Source organism: Aotus nancymaae, unplaced genomic scaffold (assembly GCF_030222135.1).
Source record: "Aotus nancymaae isolate 86718 unplaced genomic scaffold, 86718_ANA_hifiasm-v0.15.2.pri h1tg000108l, whole genome shotgun sequence".
Taxonomy (NCBI): Eukaryota; Metazoa; Chordata; class Mammalia; order Primates; family Aotidae; genus Aotus; species Aotus nancymaae.
In genome coordinates, this window is record NW_026988523.1 from 18,884,292 (window position 1) to 18,898,743 (window position 14,452).

At 36.2% G+C, this 14,452-nt stretch overlaps 1 protein-coding gene across 3 annotated transcripts in view; it reads left to right on the forward strand.

Annotated features, from left to right (window-relative positions):
- Positions 1 to 14,452, forward strand: part of PLA2G4A (phospholipase A2 group IVA) — a 434,510-nt gene that overhangs the window by 388,084 nt on the left and 31,974 nt on the right. For all 3 annotated transcript variants that reach the window (XM_064370567.1, XM_064370568.1, XM_012444627.3), the window contains 4 exons: positions 2,114 to 2,251; positions 2,347 to 2,439; positions 5,982 to 6,053; positions 11,323 to 11,565. In XM_064370567.1, the coding sequence (XP_064226637.1) occupies positions 2,114 to 2,251; positions 2,347 to 2,439; positions 5,982 to 6,053; positions 11,323 to 11,565 (546 nt within the window). The remainder of the gene's footprint in view (positions 1 to 2,113; positions 2,252 to 2,346; positions 2,440 to 5,981; positions 6,054 to 11,322; positions 11,566 to 14,452) is intronic.

A 14,452-nucleotide genomic window follows, 5' to 3' on the forward strand; every position in this document is an offset into this window, starting at 1 on the left:
AATGTTGTGATCTACCATTGAACAAACAATAAATAGAGATCCACAATTCCTTTTCCAAACCTTTGGTGACATGTGTTTTAGAATTCAAAATATTGGATTTTAAAGGTATAAAGGTACTCATATTGTGTATTACTTAATACCCCAGTGGGTTTTTATAATCAAACGGTGATATTTCTCCAATAGGATACCTAAATATTCACATCAAGTGGGATAAATGAATTAGAGTACCCACCGACATTTAAGACTGATTTCTCACTAAATGGATTCAGATCAGATTTTACCACCAAATGAGTAACAAAAAAGCTTATGAATTTTGGAATTGTTTGGATTTTGTATTGTTGGATAAGAGATTCCCAACATATTATAATTTCAGAAAGGGAAAAACTAGGAAAAAAATGAAATGGGACAGAGAATTATGAGCTGGGCAGGGGTGGATGATGTTGGGATTTTATAACGGACCATCAACAAAGACCCTAAACTAAAGATTCAATAGGAGCAAGCCTTATAACAGCAGAAGGGAATAGCAAGTGTATGCAGAAGTGGGAAGGAGCTTGACTTCTTTGAGGAACAGCAAGACGACTGTGCAGCTGAAGTGGGATACGCAAGACAAAATGTGATAGAACATTGTTAGGAGATGTGGCCGCATCTCACAGCGAGTGGGATCCAGGCCAGGATGGAACGTTGTAGGCTCTGTTTTTGTTTTCAGTGTAATGGGAAGCTTTCAGATGACACTGGTGTGCTGTGATTTATATTTTTAAAGATTTCTTCTGGGTATGGGATATCAAAAAGGTAATAGGTGAACAGAGTAGAAGCATTTTAGGAGGCGATCGTGAAGGTTCAAGAGAGAGAATAAAGCAGTTTATATCAGTATGGTCATGGTGGGCAAATGGATAGGTGACCAGGTTCTAAACTTACCTGGTGATAGAGCCTACAGCCCTGATTTTTTAGATGTAAGCTATAAGGAAAGAGAACCATCAAGGGTCATCCTAAAGTGAGTAGTGGCCTGAATAACAGTACCCTTTACCAACAAGAAGAAGAATGAAGGAATGGCAAGTGTAGAAAATGGGAATCAGAAACCAGGAGTTCCTGCTGAAGACATTAAGATGCAGATGCTAATCAGACATAGTTATAGCCGTGGGGATACATGAAACATAAAGTGGCTACTATTTATTGAGAAATTAAAATGTGCTATGCCCTCTTCTAAGCTGCTTATATTTCTTAACTCATTGGATCTTCAAAACAACCCTACACACTATCTACTAATTTTATTCACATTTTACAGATTAGGGAGTTAAGACAGAGAGAGGATAATGTACCCAAGTCAGTAAGCACAGTTCGTAAGCAGCAGAATGGGATTTGATCCCAGACAGTCCGGTTCCAGAGCCCCTGCTCTTAGACAGGATACATCACTGACATTATTACCATGTTTTTCTAAGGCATTCAACCTAAAAACTTTGTATTGCAATCTTGTGGAGTTAGAATAGATGGTTAGTAAGCAAAATTTAAAGATGAAGAAAAGGTAAATGTTAGAAAACATTTTATTTCATTTTAATAGACTGCTTGCAATGTCAACAAAGAGTTTAATTTCTTCTGTCTGCTCCATGAAATTTATATCTTGTTAGCAGTTTTCAGTTTTCTATTCTATAGAATGAAAACTGACTTCAAAAAGACATCTGAGTTTTTAAATAGAAAAGTGACAGCTGGAGGTGGGGAGTTGGGGAGAGATAGCATGGGGAGAAATGCCAGATATAGGTGAAGGGGAGGAAGGCAGCAAATCACACTGCCACGTGTGTACCTATGCAACAATCTTGCATGTTCTTCACGTGTACCCCAAAACCTAAAATACAGTTAAAAAATAAAAAAAGAAAAGTGTAACCAATTTCTGCAAATTAGAAGGAATCTTTTGTATTGTCTTATTCACCTCTAAGCATTTTCCCCCAACTTCTACACAATGTCATATACATAACGGGCATTTGGCTAATGTTTTCATTTCAACATTTTCAATAAATGAATGAGAATAAGCATAACATTATTAGAGTGATCATTAGCTGTGTACACCATGCTGGAGCATTTTCCTATTAATGGATTGCCTTGTTTTTTAAAATGCTTTCAGATTGGGTTGAATTTAGTCCATATGAAATTGGCATGGCTAAATATGGTACTTTTATGGCTCCTGACTTATTTGGAAGCAAATTTTTTATGGGAACAGTTGTTAAGAAGTATGAAGAAAACCCTTTGCATTTCTTAATGGGTAAGTGATCAAAATAAACATATTATCACTGATTTGTTTGACCATTTTGAATCCTGGTACATTTTAAGTTATTCTCTGTTTCTGCTTTATTTTAGGTGTCTGGGGCAGTGCATTTTCCATATTGTTCAACAGAGTTTTGGGCGTTTCTGGTTCACAAAGTAGAGGCTCCACAATGGAGGAAGAATTAGGTATCCTAAAGATGTGCTTACATTGATACATTTTATTAACATATATAGACAGAATATTAAATATTGATAATTTAATTCTAAGTTTATTAATAATTTGGTTGAATCAACTTAAATATTTCCTAAAAATAATATGTAAGTTCCTTCTTAAGTATTATTTTGACACTGAGGTTACAGAAGTCATAAAAATCATTAATTCCTAAGAGTAATTTTTAATAGAACACAACTCTATTCCTTTTTCTCATTATACTGCTAAACATATTATTTTATTAGAAAGTCCTCTTTTTATCAAATAAGAGTAGCTTTTTAAAGATTAGATTCACCAACAGCTAAATACAATGTAACACTTAAGTTTATGCTTGTCACAGTTTATTTGACCCTTAAATATTAACTCACCAGAATTCTGTTAGCATCTCATACTAATCTATATCCAAAAGAAGAAAAAAAAATCAAATTACCTCTAGTAAACTTAAACTAATGATTTTCATTAAATCTAACCCATTAGCCTACAATAAATTACAAATATTTACAAAACCTAAGAAAGCAGACAATCTCAACTGGGGACCAGTGGTTTTCATTCATTATAAGAATAATACCATAGAAACATGTTTTCTTAAATTAGTAAATTTTGGCTAAAAGCTGAAAAAAAATTACCTTCAGTATCTTCCAAAAGCCTTGCCACCTGTATTTTAATCAGCACTAATTTTTGTTTTGACTGTTTTGACTGATAGCATAGAGAAATGGTGGAATGCTAAATCTGAATTTGGAGCCATACAGCAGGGATGGGGAAGCACCTGAGGGAGTATCAGCGCAGCTGCCTACTATCTCTCCTGTATTTGGGAAGTAGCACAGATCTGAGAACAGAGGAGTTGACAGAATAACACTGATGACTTTTTAAATAGTTAATTTACTTGAAGAATGCTTGCATACAAAAAGCTTACTGCAGGAATTTTAAACAAGCTGTCCTTGGTATCTCAGGCAATGCCAGTTGATTTAATTAAGTTTACATGCAAAAGAGAATACAGTGTAACATCAATTTGAACATTAAGGTGGCTTATAAACAGTATTACCACTGTGCCTATATGAATTGATTTTAGTTATATGATAATTTATTTGATATTTATATTTAGTGCAGTAAACTCCTTTGGTTCATAATATTTTCAAGAGTATCATTTGTATTTTTGGTTAGTTCTTAATGAATAATGGAAAAGTGATGTTATAATTTCATTAGAGCCAAAGATTTAAAAATAAAAATAAAAACAAACAAATAAGGCACCTTGTGCTTGTTTACTTACTGTCCTCTGTTCATCACCCAGTTAATGAGTAGACAAGGTAGGTGGCACTCATGAGCCTGCTGTGACACGTACTGGGGGACACATTCTCTTACCAGTAACCGCAAGGCAAAGTGTATCATGATAAAATGATCTTCCTTGATTTATTTAATGAACGTTATATCCCAGATGAATGTCCTGTTCTCAACTCTTTGTGGAAATAACAAACCCTTTCTCTTAATTATGGGAAGATTTTAAGAAAAAAATAAAAGAAGAAAGAGAAGATCACATATTGAGGCTTGCTTCCTGTTCTCCTCTCTTGAATAACCCAGATAACCTAGGGTTTGTTATTTTTTTCTTCTTAAGGCAGGAAGAGAATAGGACTGAAATAACATATCTGAATGTGGGTGAGACAGTGGCTAAAGGCCAAGGAAAAGGAGGAGGTTTATACTAAGTAGTTTTGAGAAGGTTCTTTGTTGAGAAGTTTCCTTAGAGGCCGGCAGTCTGGCAGCCTATTTACTCGTACTGTGTGTCAGACTGAGGGGGAATATCGTGTATGTGTGATCCGCCAGTCGGCAGGAAGCATGTTACCTCAGATTAAGTAAGGATTTCCAGAAATGAAACCAGAGAGGTGACTGAGAGGACTCTGAGGACTCCTGGTGACTACTCTATCCTTTGGCTGACTGACGTCTACCTCCTAAAGGAGTGTTCAGAGATGATTTTTGCTTTTCTGTTTTCTCCTTTCTGAAGAAAGACTTTAAGGTAAAGTTACCTGGACTACAGTCAGGTAACTCTGAATGAAATTATTTACTCTCTAAGGAGTTTTGAATGAATGTGAAAAATTTACACTTTTGAGAGACAGAGTTGTACATTATACTAGGATGAAAAATATGTAAATTCAAAATAGTTAGCTATTCATATCATGAAGTTCTTCCTTACAAATAAGACACTATTTTGGTGAACTATTTTCTTAAATCAAACTATCAAATGTAACAGAAAGAAAAGAAAGAAAGAAAGAGAGAAAAAGAGAAAGGAAGGAAGGAAGGAAAGGAAGGAATGAAGGGGAGAAAGGAAGAAAGAAAATGCATAAGGAAGGAAAACAAAATACATGTAGGCCTAGAAACACATCTAATGTATATGGCACCTGGAGTAGATCATTCCTTAACATCTCCCATACCTCCATGTAACAAAATTACTATTGATAATAGTCATGAAATGAAACTAATAATATTGGCTTGTGAACATTTTATCAAATTTATGTATAGTCATGCCAGTAAAAACTGAAAGAATAAATGTCACTCCACTGCCTTAAGCATTTATTAACCCTTCTATTACATACCCTTGATCATTCATGCACATTAAAAGACAACTAGGCTGGGCACGGTGGCTCATGCCTATGATCCCGGCTCTTTAGGAGGCCATGGCAGGAAGATTGCTTGGGTGGAGGAGTTTGAGACCAGCCTAGGCAATAGAGTGAGACCTCATTTCTACAAAAAATAAAGATAAAAAAATTAGCCAAGTATGATGGTCCATGCCTATAGACCCAGCTACTCAGGAGGCTAAGGTGGAAGGACTGTTTGAGCACAGAGGGAGAGGTTGCAGTGAGCAGAGAACATGCTGCTGCAGCCCAGCCTGGGTAACCGTTTTAAAAAAATAAAGAAAAAAGATAACTAGTAATCATGCTAGATTTTACTGCTGTCTTTGTTTTAAGGATTTCTGGTTGTTATTTTAGTTTTTATAACTGTTCTCTTAATATGTTTCTGCAGAAAGCACAAATTCTTGACACCAAAAGGTGAATTTCAACTGACAATTTACAATGGTATTGAAAATCAAAAGATAATTTATGTTAGCATCTTTCATTCATTTTAAGAAAACTGTTCTGTAGCTCCCCTGTAGGTTTTGGTTTTATCCTCTACCTTCATAAACACCACTTAAAAATAATGAAGAAAAACAAGTATTTTTTGGTATAACAAGAGCTTCCTATAATCAAGTTGTGCTTTTTGTTGGAATTATGATTAACATAAAAATTATCCTCTTTAAATCATGAATTAATAAATATAAACTAATTTTTCATGTCCTAGGAAATTTTGTTTCTGGTGAGAAATCTGAAAACATGATTAAATCTAATAAATCTAGATTTATTAAATGGATTTAAATTTATAGTAGTAGAGCTAGTAGATCTCATTCTGTGGTTTTGCTCAGATTACTTCTTTATAATAAATTTGTGAATTTTGACACCTAAGATGCTTCAATTGTTTTGTCTCCTTTTCACAGAAAATATTACTACAAAGCATATTGTGAGTAATGATAGCTCGGACAGTGATGATGAATCACACGAACCCAAAGGTGAGTGAGCTGGAAACTTCTCTGGCCGAGATCCATGGGGAAAGGATATGAACACTTAGTCTCATTTTCTCATTCAAGATGCTGATGGTAATCTCCACTTCAGAAACGGAAATGTTAAAATTGTAGTTTTCTATTAAGAGAGAGGATTGCATATTACATGTGTAATAAAATAGGCAGTACATATATATATATTCATATATATATATATATCCCTAATTTGTTTTAATACCTCAAAAATACTATAAGTTGAACAAACAAACAGATCCGAGATGGTAGAAATGCTGAATTCTCTTTTAAGTCTGATTAGAGCACTGGGCTTCTCAGCGTAGTTACTGTGATTTTGGAACCTTTTTAGATGACTTTAAAAATTAAAATTTTGGTCTTTTACAATTTCGTTATTAAGTAACGTGAAAAATTATATTCTCGCTCCATTCCTGAGCCTTATCCCACTGCCTTCACTCTACCTCTTGAGAAGGGATTAGTGATGAAGTGGGTAAAAGTGTCAAGAACTTGTTGCACATATTATTTGATAGTATAAATGAGTCCTTTTGCATTTTGACAAGGCTGTTTTCAGTTTGGTGTGGATCATGATAGTCAGTGATGTACTTGGAGCAGAGATAAGGTGAGGATTAGATTTGCAACAAATATGAAGGTCGTATTTGTTGTAAATGTTTCATGGTAAAATAGATTATTTTGACACAGTGTTTTGAGATAGCCATTTATAAAAGTGTTTCCAATAGTCAAAAAAAAAAAAAAAAACAAACCCAACCAACAAACAAAAACAGAAAAAAACAAAGGGAAGACTTTATAAGAGCTGGATGTATCTGTCCTATTACAGTTTGAATATGATCATCTAGATTTTAGAAGATATTAAATGCTTCCTGGTCTAAAACTTAATTAATTCCACTAGGCATGGAAAAGTCTGTTTAATCCTTGCTTAATTATTACTAAAATTAAAATTCTCTTTTGATAGCTGGGCTATTACTTCCTCAGAAGATGCGTTTGTGTAAATTAGAGAAAAGCTGCCTTCTCTGGGGAATGCAGCTGCACGGGACCAAGGCTTGGCTAGTGTGTGGTGTCTTGTGAACCTTAGAAAAGAGGATTCCTTCCCTGCGCAGACAATGCTTTCATCTGGGCACAAGGCTTGGCTATAGGAGCACATGCTGGGTTCGGCCCTGATCTGCCCCCACTGTCCTGCTGCGTCATGCAGCCCATCATCTGCCTAATCAAATAATGACCAGCAGCCCTGATCGTTATGCAGGAACCCCAAAAGAACCCTGCCCTGGAAGGAAGCACGTCTTCATCCTTGCATCTTCATTTTTAAAATGTATACATTTTTTAGTTAAGTCCTTTTTGTTTTGAATTTCCTTTTAATGAAGGAAGCTAGTGAGTGCAACGGGGATAGGTATCAGATGCCTAGCTTCTCTAGAATTATTTTTGTGTTGATTTAGGAACCACTGAGGAGATAGAATAACAGTTTCTCCATTATTAAGTATTTCTCTAGATGGTCAGTACATTTGAATAACCCCTATAGTACCAGCTGAGTCTTAAGGCTGAGAGGTTCAAGGACTGTTGAATATGGACCAGCCTTGCTTACAGCACATAGTATGTGGTTAATGTTTTCTTTTCGGCTATTAGTATATATATTTTCTCTTTTACGTAGAGTTTTTAGAGCAGTTCTTAGAGCAGTTTCTGCTCCGTTTCAAAGCAAACTGAACAGAAAGCACAGAGTTCCCGTATGTCCGCTGTCCACCCTCCCCCCACATCTCCCCCACTATAAATACTCCACACCAGAGCAGTACGTTTGTTACAACTGATGAACTTAAATTGACATTATTATCAGTCAAAATCCATAGTTTATTTTAGGACTCACTGTTGCTGTATATTCTGTGGGTTTTGACAAATACGTAGTGACATGTATTCATCATTAGACATGTCATACAGAATAGATTCACTGCTCTAAAAGTCCTGTCTCCTGCCTGTCTGCCCTGGGCTCCCCCAAACCCTAACAAGCACTCATCATTTTACTGTCTCCATAGTTTTGCCTTTTCCAGAATGTTATATAGTCAAAATCATACAATGATGTAGGCTTTTCAGATCTTTCACTTAGTAGTATGCATTTAAAGTCCCTCAACGTTTTTTCTTGGCTTCATAGCTTATGTGTGTTTTTTTTTAATCACTGAATAATATTCCATTGTCTGGTTGTACCACAGTTTAGTTATTTATTCACCTACTGAAGAAGGTGAACTTTGAAAACTTGAACTTTCCTTCAAGTTGTGGATGTTATGAATAAAACTGCTAGAAATATCTATGTTCAGGTTTTGTGTAGACGTAGATTTTTCAGTTTATTTGGGTAAGTACCATGGAGCACAATCGCTGGATCATATGGTAAGAGTATATTTAGTTTTGTCAGAAACTGCCAAACCGTCTTCCAAAGTGGCTGAACCATTTTGCATTCCTCACCAGCCATGAATGAGAGTTCTTGTTGCTCCACATCTTGTAAACATTTAGTATTATTATCATCTATGCTTTGGATATCGGCCATTCTAAAAGGTATATAGTAGTCTCTTTTTATTGTTTTAATTTGCATTTCTCAGATGACATTAATGTGAAGCATTTTCTCATATGCTTATTTGCCATCTGTATATCTTCTTTGATGAGGTATCAATTCACGCCTTTGGCTCAGTTTTGGATTGGGGTTGTTTTCTTATTATTGAGTTTTAAGTGTTCTTTGTATGTTTTGTATTACATGTTTTTAATCAAATATGTCTGTTGCAAATAATTTCTTTCAATCTGTGCCTTGGCCTTTTAGTCTCTTGAGGCTCTTTCATGTTTAGTCATGTGATTTTGAGCAAGGTTTTAGGCATTTTCAGCTTTAGTTTCTTCATATCTATCCTGGAACCATTTACCTTCTCTCACAGAATCGTTGCAATCATTAAATTAGCAAATGCGTACAAAAGGGCTTTAAGTTATAAAGGGTGATGCAAATAGAAATGTACTACTAGTGGTATGACTAATAAGCCATAAGTAGTCAACTTATTTTTTTTTGAGTCAACATATAAATATAACATTTATATGGTGACTGCTGGGTTTTTCCCACAAGTGCTGCCATTATCGAAGATATCCTAAGATAAATCCTCTGCTGGTATGGAAGTAGGAGTTTACTGAATAATAGTAAGAAGAAAAGTAAGAAGCTGCAGCCCCAAAATCTTTGGAAATAATTGTGTATCTCATTCATATCCTGTGAAACTGGAGACATAAATCATTCACTTTAAAGCTTGAATTTTTCTAGTAAAAGATATGTTTTTGTCCTATTTGGCATTATGAAAGTGTGAGAGTAGAAAATAGCCTATTTGTTTTTGGTGACTATATGTTTACCTGGATTGGTTACTGAATGCAAGAGCTCTCATTTGCTCAGCTCAGTTAAACAAATATCTGTGAAGATAAAAATCAATATTTATTATGGTTTTATGTATGTTTAGTTTACATTTGGAAATTATGAAGTTGACTGTAGAGTCTCTTTTTTTCTCTTTATCTCAAAACACACACACACAATCACACACACACACAGTTTTATAAATGCATGAATATTTATGTACAGAGTTCCCAGAAATCAGAACAAACAGGGTTTAGGCAGATGAAGTTATACTCTACCATAAATTGCTTTTCGATTTTAATTATGAATAAATAAGATTGATGATGATGATGCTTCTGCTGCTGCTACAACTATTTCTGCTACTAGCAAGTGTTTATTAATTTAATATGAGCCAGGCACTTTTCTAAGAACATTACATAGATACACAAACACAGTTAATTCTCACAACTTTAGGAGGTTTATCGATGAGGAAATGAAGGAAGAGAAGGGGAAAGTAACTAGAAAATAGTGGAGAGAGGATTGGCACCCAAGGAGTCCGATTCTGGAGCCAATGCTATAAATGGCCATATAATATAGCTTCCCAGTAGTAATGGTGTATGCATAGATTTTAAGGAAAAAGTCATTTAAAACTGCTTCTTTTTTTTTTTTTTTTTTTTTTGAGACGGAGTCTCGCTCTTGTTACCCAGGCTGGAGTGCAATGGCGCGATCTCGGCTCACCGCAACCTCCGCCTCCTGGGTTCAGGCAATTCTCCTGCCTCAGCCTCCTGAGTAGCTGGGATTACAGGCACGCGCCACCGTGCCCAGCTAATTTTTTTGTATTAATAGAGACGGGGTTTCACAATGTTGACCAGGATGGTCTCGATCTCTCGACCTCGTGATCCACCCGCCTCGGCCTCCCAAAGTGCTGGGATTACAGGCTTGAGCCACCGCGCCCGGCCTAAAACTGCTTCTTTGGGGTGATCACTGAATTTTAAAATGTTTAGGCATTTGTTTAAATTAAAGGCTTTTAAATCCCCAAACTGTATAAGCAAGGATGAAATGACAGGTCATAGGACCAACAGGTCATAAGGGTGTTTGTTTAGTAGCAAATATATGTTGAATCCTTTAGCTCTCTCTCCTCATTCTGCACAATTCCTGAATGTTTGTTAAACAGGATAAAATTAATTAAGGAGACTTAAGAAATGTAGAGAATAGAATTAGCCACTGTGATTGTTCTGTGTGTGTAAGTTATGTGTGCGTGCAAGTGTGTGCACTTGAAGCCAGAGAAAAGGAAGAAAACAATTCAGGAAAGAAGGAAAGGGGGAAGATGGAAGAAATTTACTTGGAAATCTAAGCATAAACCGAGGGACACTGTCAGGAATATACCCTTTACACGCACTACAGGTAAAAGGTGAACTAAGAACAACTTAAGAACAAAAATGATTAACTGCAATATTTATTATATTAATGTAGGCAAATAAACATGTTAAACATAGAGCTTCATTGTTAATTTTAACATTTAATTATCCAAAGAAGATCCCTTTTTTTTTCTTTTTTTTTTTTTTTGAGACGGAGTTTCGCTCTTGTTACCCAGGCTGGAGTGCAATGGCGCAATCTCGGCTCACCGCAACCTCCGCCTCCTGGGTTCAAGCAATTCTCCTGCTTCAACCTCCCGAGTAGCTGGGACTACAGGCATGCGCCACCATGCCCAGCTAATTTTTTGTGTTTTTTTTTTAGTAGAGACGGGGTTTCACCTTGTTGACCAGGATGGTCTCGATCTCTTGACCTCGTGATCCACCCGCCTCGGCCTCCCAAAGTACTGGGATTATAGGCATGAGCCACCGCGCCCGGCCGAAGATCCCTTTTTAAACATGCACTTTGGAGTCTGTATAGTGATCTTTTCTTTTTCCCTAGGCACTGAAAATGAAGATGCTGGAAGGGACTATCACAGTGATAATCAAGCAAGTTGGATTCATCGTATGATAATGGCCTTGGTGAGTGATTCAGCTTTATTCAATACCAGAGAAGGACGTGCTGGGAAGGTGCACAACTTCATGCTGGGCTTGAATCTCAATACATCTTATCCACTGTCTCCTTTGAGTGACTTTGCCACACAGGATTCCTTTGATGATGATGAACTGGATGCAGCTGTAGCAGGTAAGTGCGCAAAGTATAATCAGTGGGAGCTAATTCAGGAGCTCTGTATTCTTTCTCTGGAGAGAAGCGTTTTAATTATTATTAACCCTCATGTATTCTCAATTATTACAAGCTGCATTTAATGTGTGAAGGACTTCAAAGTATTAGAGTTATTTTTGTTGTTGCTTGGTTGTATTTTTGAGACAGGTTCTCACTCAGTCGTCCAGTGGCACAATCATGGCTCTTCGCAGCCTTAAATTCCAGGACTGCAGCAATCCTCCTGCCTCAGCTTCCTGAGTAGCTGGGACTACAGGTGCGCACCACCATACCCAGCTAATTTTTTTTTTTCATAGAGACAGGGTTTTGCCATGTTGCCCATGCTGGTCTCAAACTCCTGGGCTCAAGTGGTCCTACTATCTTGGCCTCCCAAAGTGCTGGGACTACAGGCAGGAGCCACTGTACCTGGCCTGGATTTTTTTTTTTTTTTAAAGAGAAATTTACATTGGATGGAAAATAGTCTAGACATGTCAGTATGGAAAATGGTCTATACATGTCAGTATAGAAAATTTTCATTAAAATGTTGAGGGGGACAGCTGGGCGCGGTGGCTCACACCTGTAATCCTAGCATTGTGGGAGGCTGAGACAGGCAGATTACCTGAGCTCAGAAGTTCAAGACCAGCCTGAGTAACATAGTAAAACCCCATCACTACTAAAAAAAAATACAACAACAAAAAAATTAGCTGTGTGTGGTGGCACACGCCTGTAATCCCAGCTACTCAGGAGGCTGAAGCATGAGAATTGCTTGAACTCAGAGGAGGAGGTTGCAGTGAGCCGAGATCATGCCACTGCACTCCAGCCTGGGCAACAAAGCAAAACTCTGTCTCAAAAAAAAAAAAAAAAAAAAAAAAATTGAGGGGGACTTTAGATTTTCTCTGTACTAGTCACAGTTCATTTGGAGAAATTAGGAAACTATTTCTTTTTTCTGAAAGGGATTTGAGGAAGGGAATTAAGTGCTTATAAAATTGTTCCAAACCTTGAGGGAGCAAGCTTTAGGCTGAGCTTTCAGGAATGACTCAAAAAGTACTTCAGAATCATCCCCATAAATGCCTTGGCAACTGTGCTTGGTAGAAGAAATAGCAGAAATGTAGCTTCTGTCTCAGTTCTTTTTCAGGTTTTATGCAAGTGTTTCTCTTTGGCAGAGGTCAGGTCTCAGAAGAACTGGAGCTGCAAGGGAACCTGGCAAACACGTTCCTTAGCCTGACTCCCTAGTGCAACATAGGGCTTGAGTCAGCCAGCCTATCCTGTTCATTAGGCTATTGGATCTGTCTCTCCTGTTCTCAGAAAGGTTAGGTAACTTTCTTAAAGCTGCCCAGCAAGAACCTAGTCACTTTCAGATTTGTCACTTAGCCAAATCCTCAAGAATAATTCCCTTTGGGCTTCAGTTCCATGCCTGTTACAGATTTAAAGTTAAATTTGCTTTGGTGACCAATCAATACATAATAATTTTTTGGTGATAATTCTGTCATCTTAAGTTTTTATAGTTCACCAACCATCATCTTTTCCTTAATGTCCAAATGTTATTCCTCAATCATATTTGTCTAAAGACATTTTGACTAGATGCAGGAAAAATTCATATGGGCTATTTCCAAAAAAAATTTCTACTGCCTTTTGTTTAAGCATCATACCTAGAATATACTTGTGAAATTTAGGATATAGTTTTGGATTTTGCTGTTGTTTTGGTATTGTTGTTTCTTTCTGTTGTTTGACCCCGTAAAAGGAACTGCAGAGGCAAAAATGACCCCTGTTGTTTAAATAAGATTAGGTGCAAACTCGTTATATTTTTTTTTATGTTTATGGCATTAAACTAGGATATGAGGTATGTCTGATTATATACCTGTAATCCCAACAGGATTCACTAAGTTATATAGTATACTAACTGTTATGTTAATCATAATGAAATTCTAAGTGTCATCAAGTCAGTATCTATTTTTAAATTCATCCAAAATAAGAATGCACTTAACTATACATTCAGTGACATTATTTTTCTTGTTTAGTCACATAACTATGCTTATTGCCATCGCAATGCGAATTAAATATGTCTCTTACAGAAATGTATGCTTTATAGATGAATGATGATGAGCTTAAGAAAACTGCAAACTCATACAGCATGTCAATATAGAGAGAATCTTCAGTTATTTTACTCTATAGAAAAGGAAGATCAAAGAAGATAATTCTATCATCTTTGCCTAAAATTTCCCAACAGAGTTGAGATTGGGACACAGGTTTCTTAACACTGCTTCTAAGCCTTTCCCTTGGCCACATACCATTCCCCATAGCTGCCCTTGGTTTTCTTAGTCATTCACTTGTGTAAAAATGGAAGTTTTCTTTCTGTATACTTTATTCCATCTGTTTTACGTTATTACTTGTATTGCATCAGCTAGCACAGCTCTTTATGTAATGCTGTATTTGGGGATGATTGATAGTTTATATGTCCTGATGTTATTTTATGAAAACTGTCTATAACTCTTCTTTCAAAGGTCACTAAATTTGAATTTCAATTTTAATTAGAATTTCATTATAGTTAACATAATGAAATTTTCACAGCATGTGGTCTACACTCCACATTTTAAAAAACTTCCTGGTAGATTTGGAATATTTTATGTAGATTTGGTGGTGTTGGGGTAACCAGATAAAATACAGAATACCCAGTTAGATTTGAATTTTAGATATGTGTATAAATAATTTATATACGATTTTTGCAGCATTTGGGATGTACATTAAATAATTGTTTGTCGATTATCTGAAATTCAAATGTAACCAGGCATCCTGTATTTTTATTAGCTAAATTTGGGAACTTTAGGAAGTATGCCTCTTCCTTTTAAATTATTTTGCATTTTCATCTTCCTTC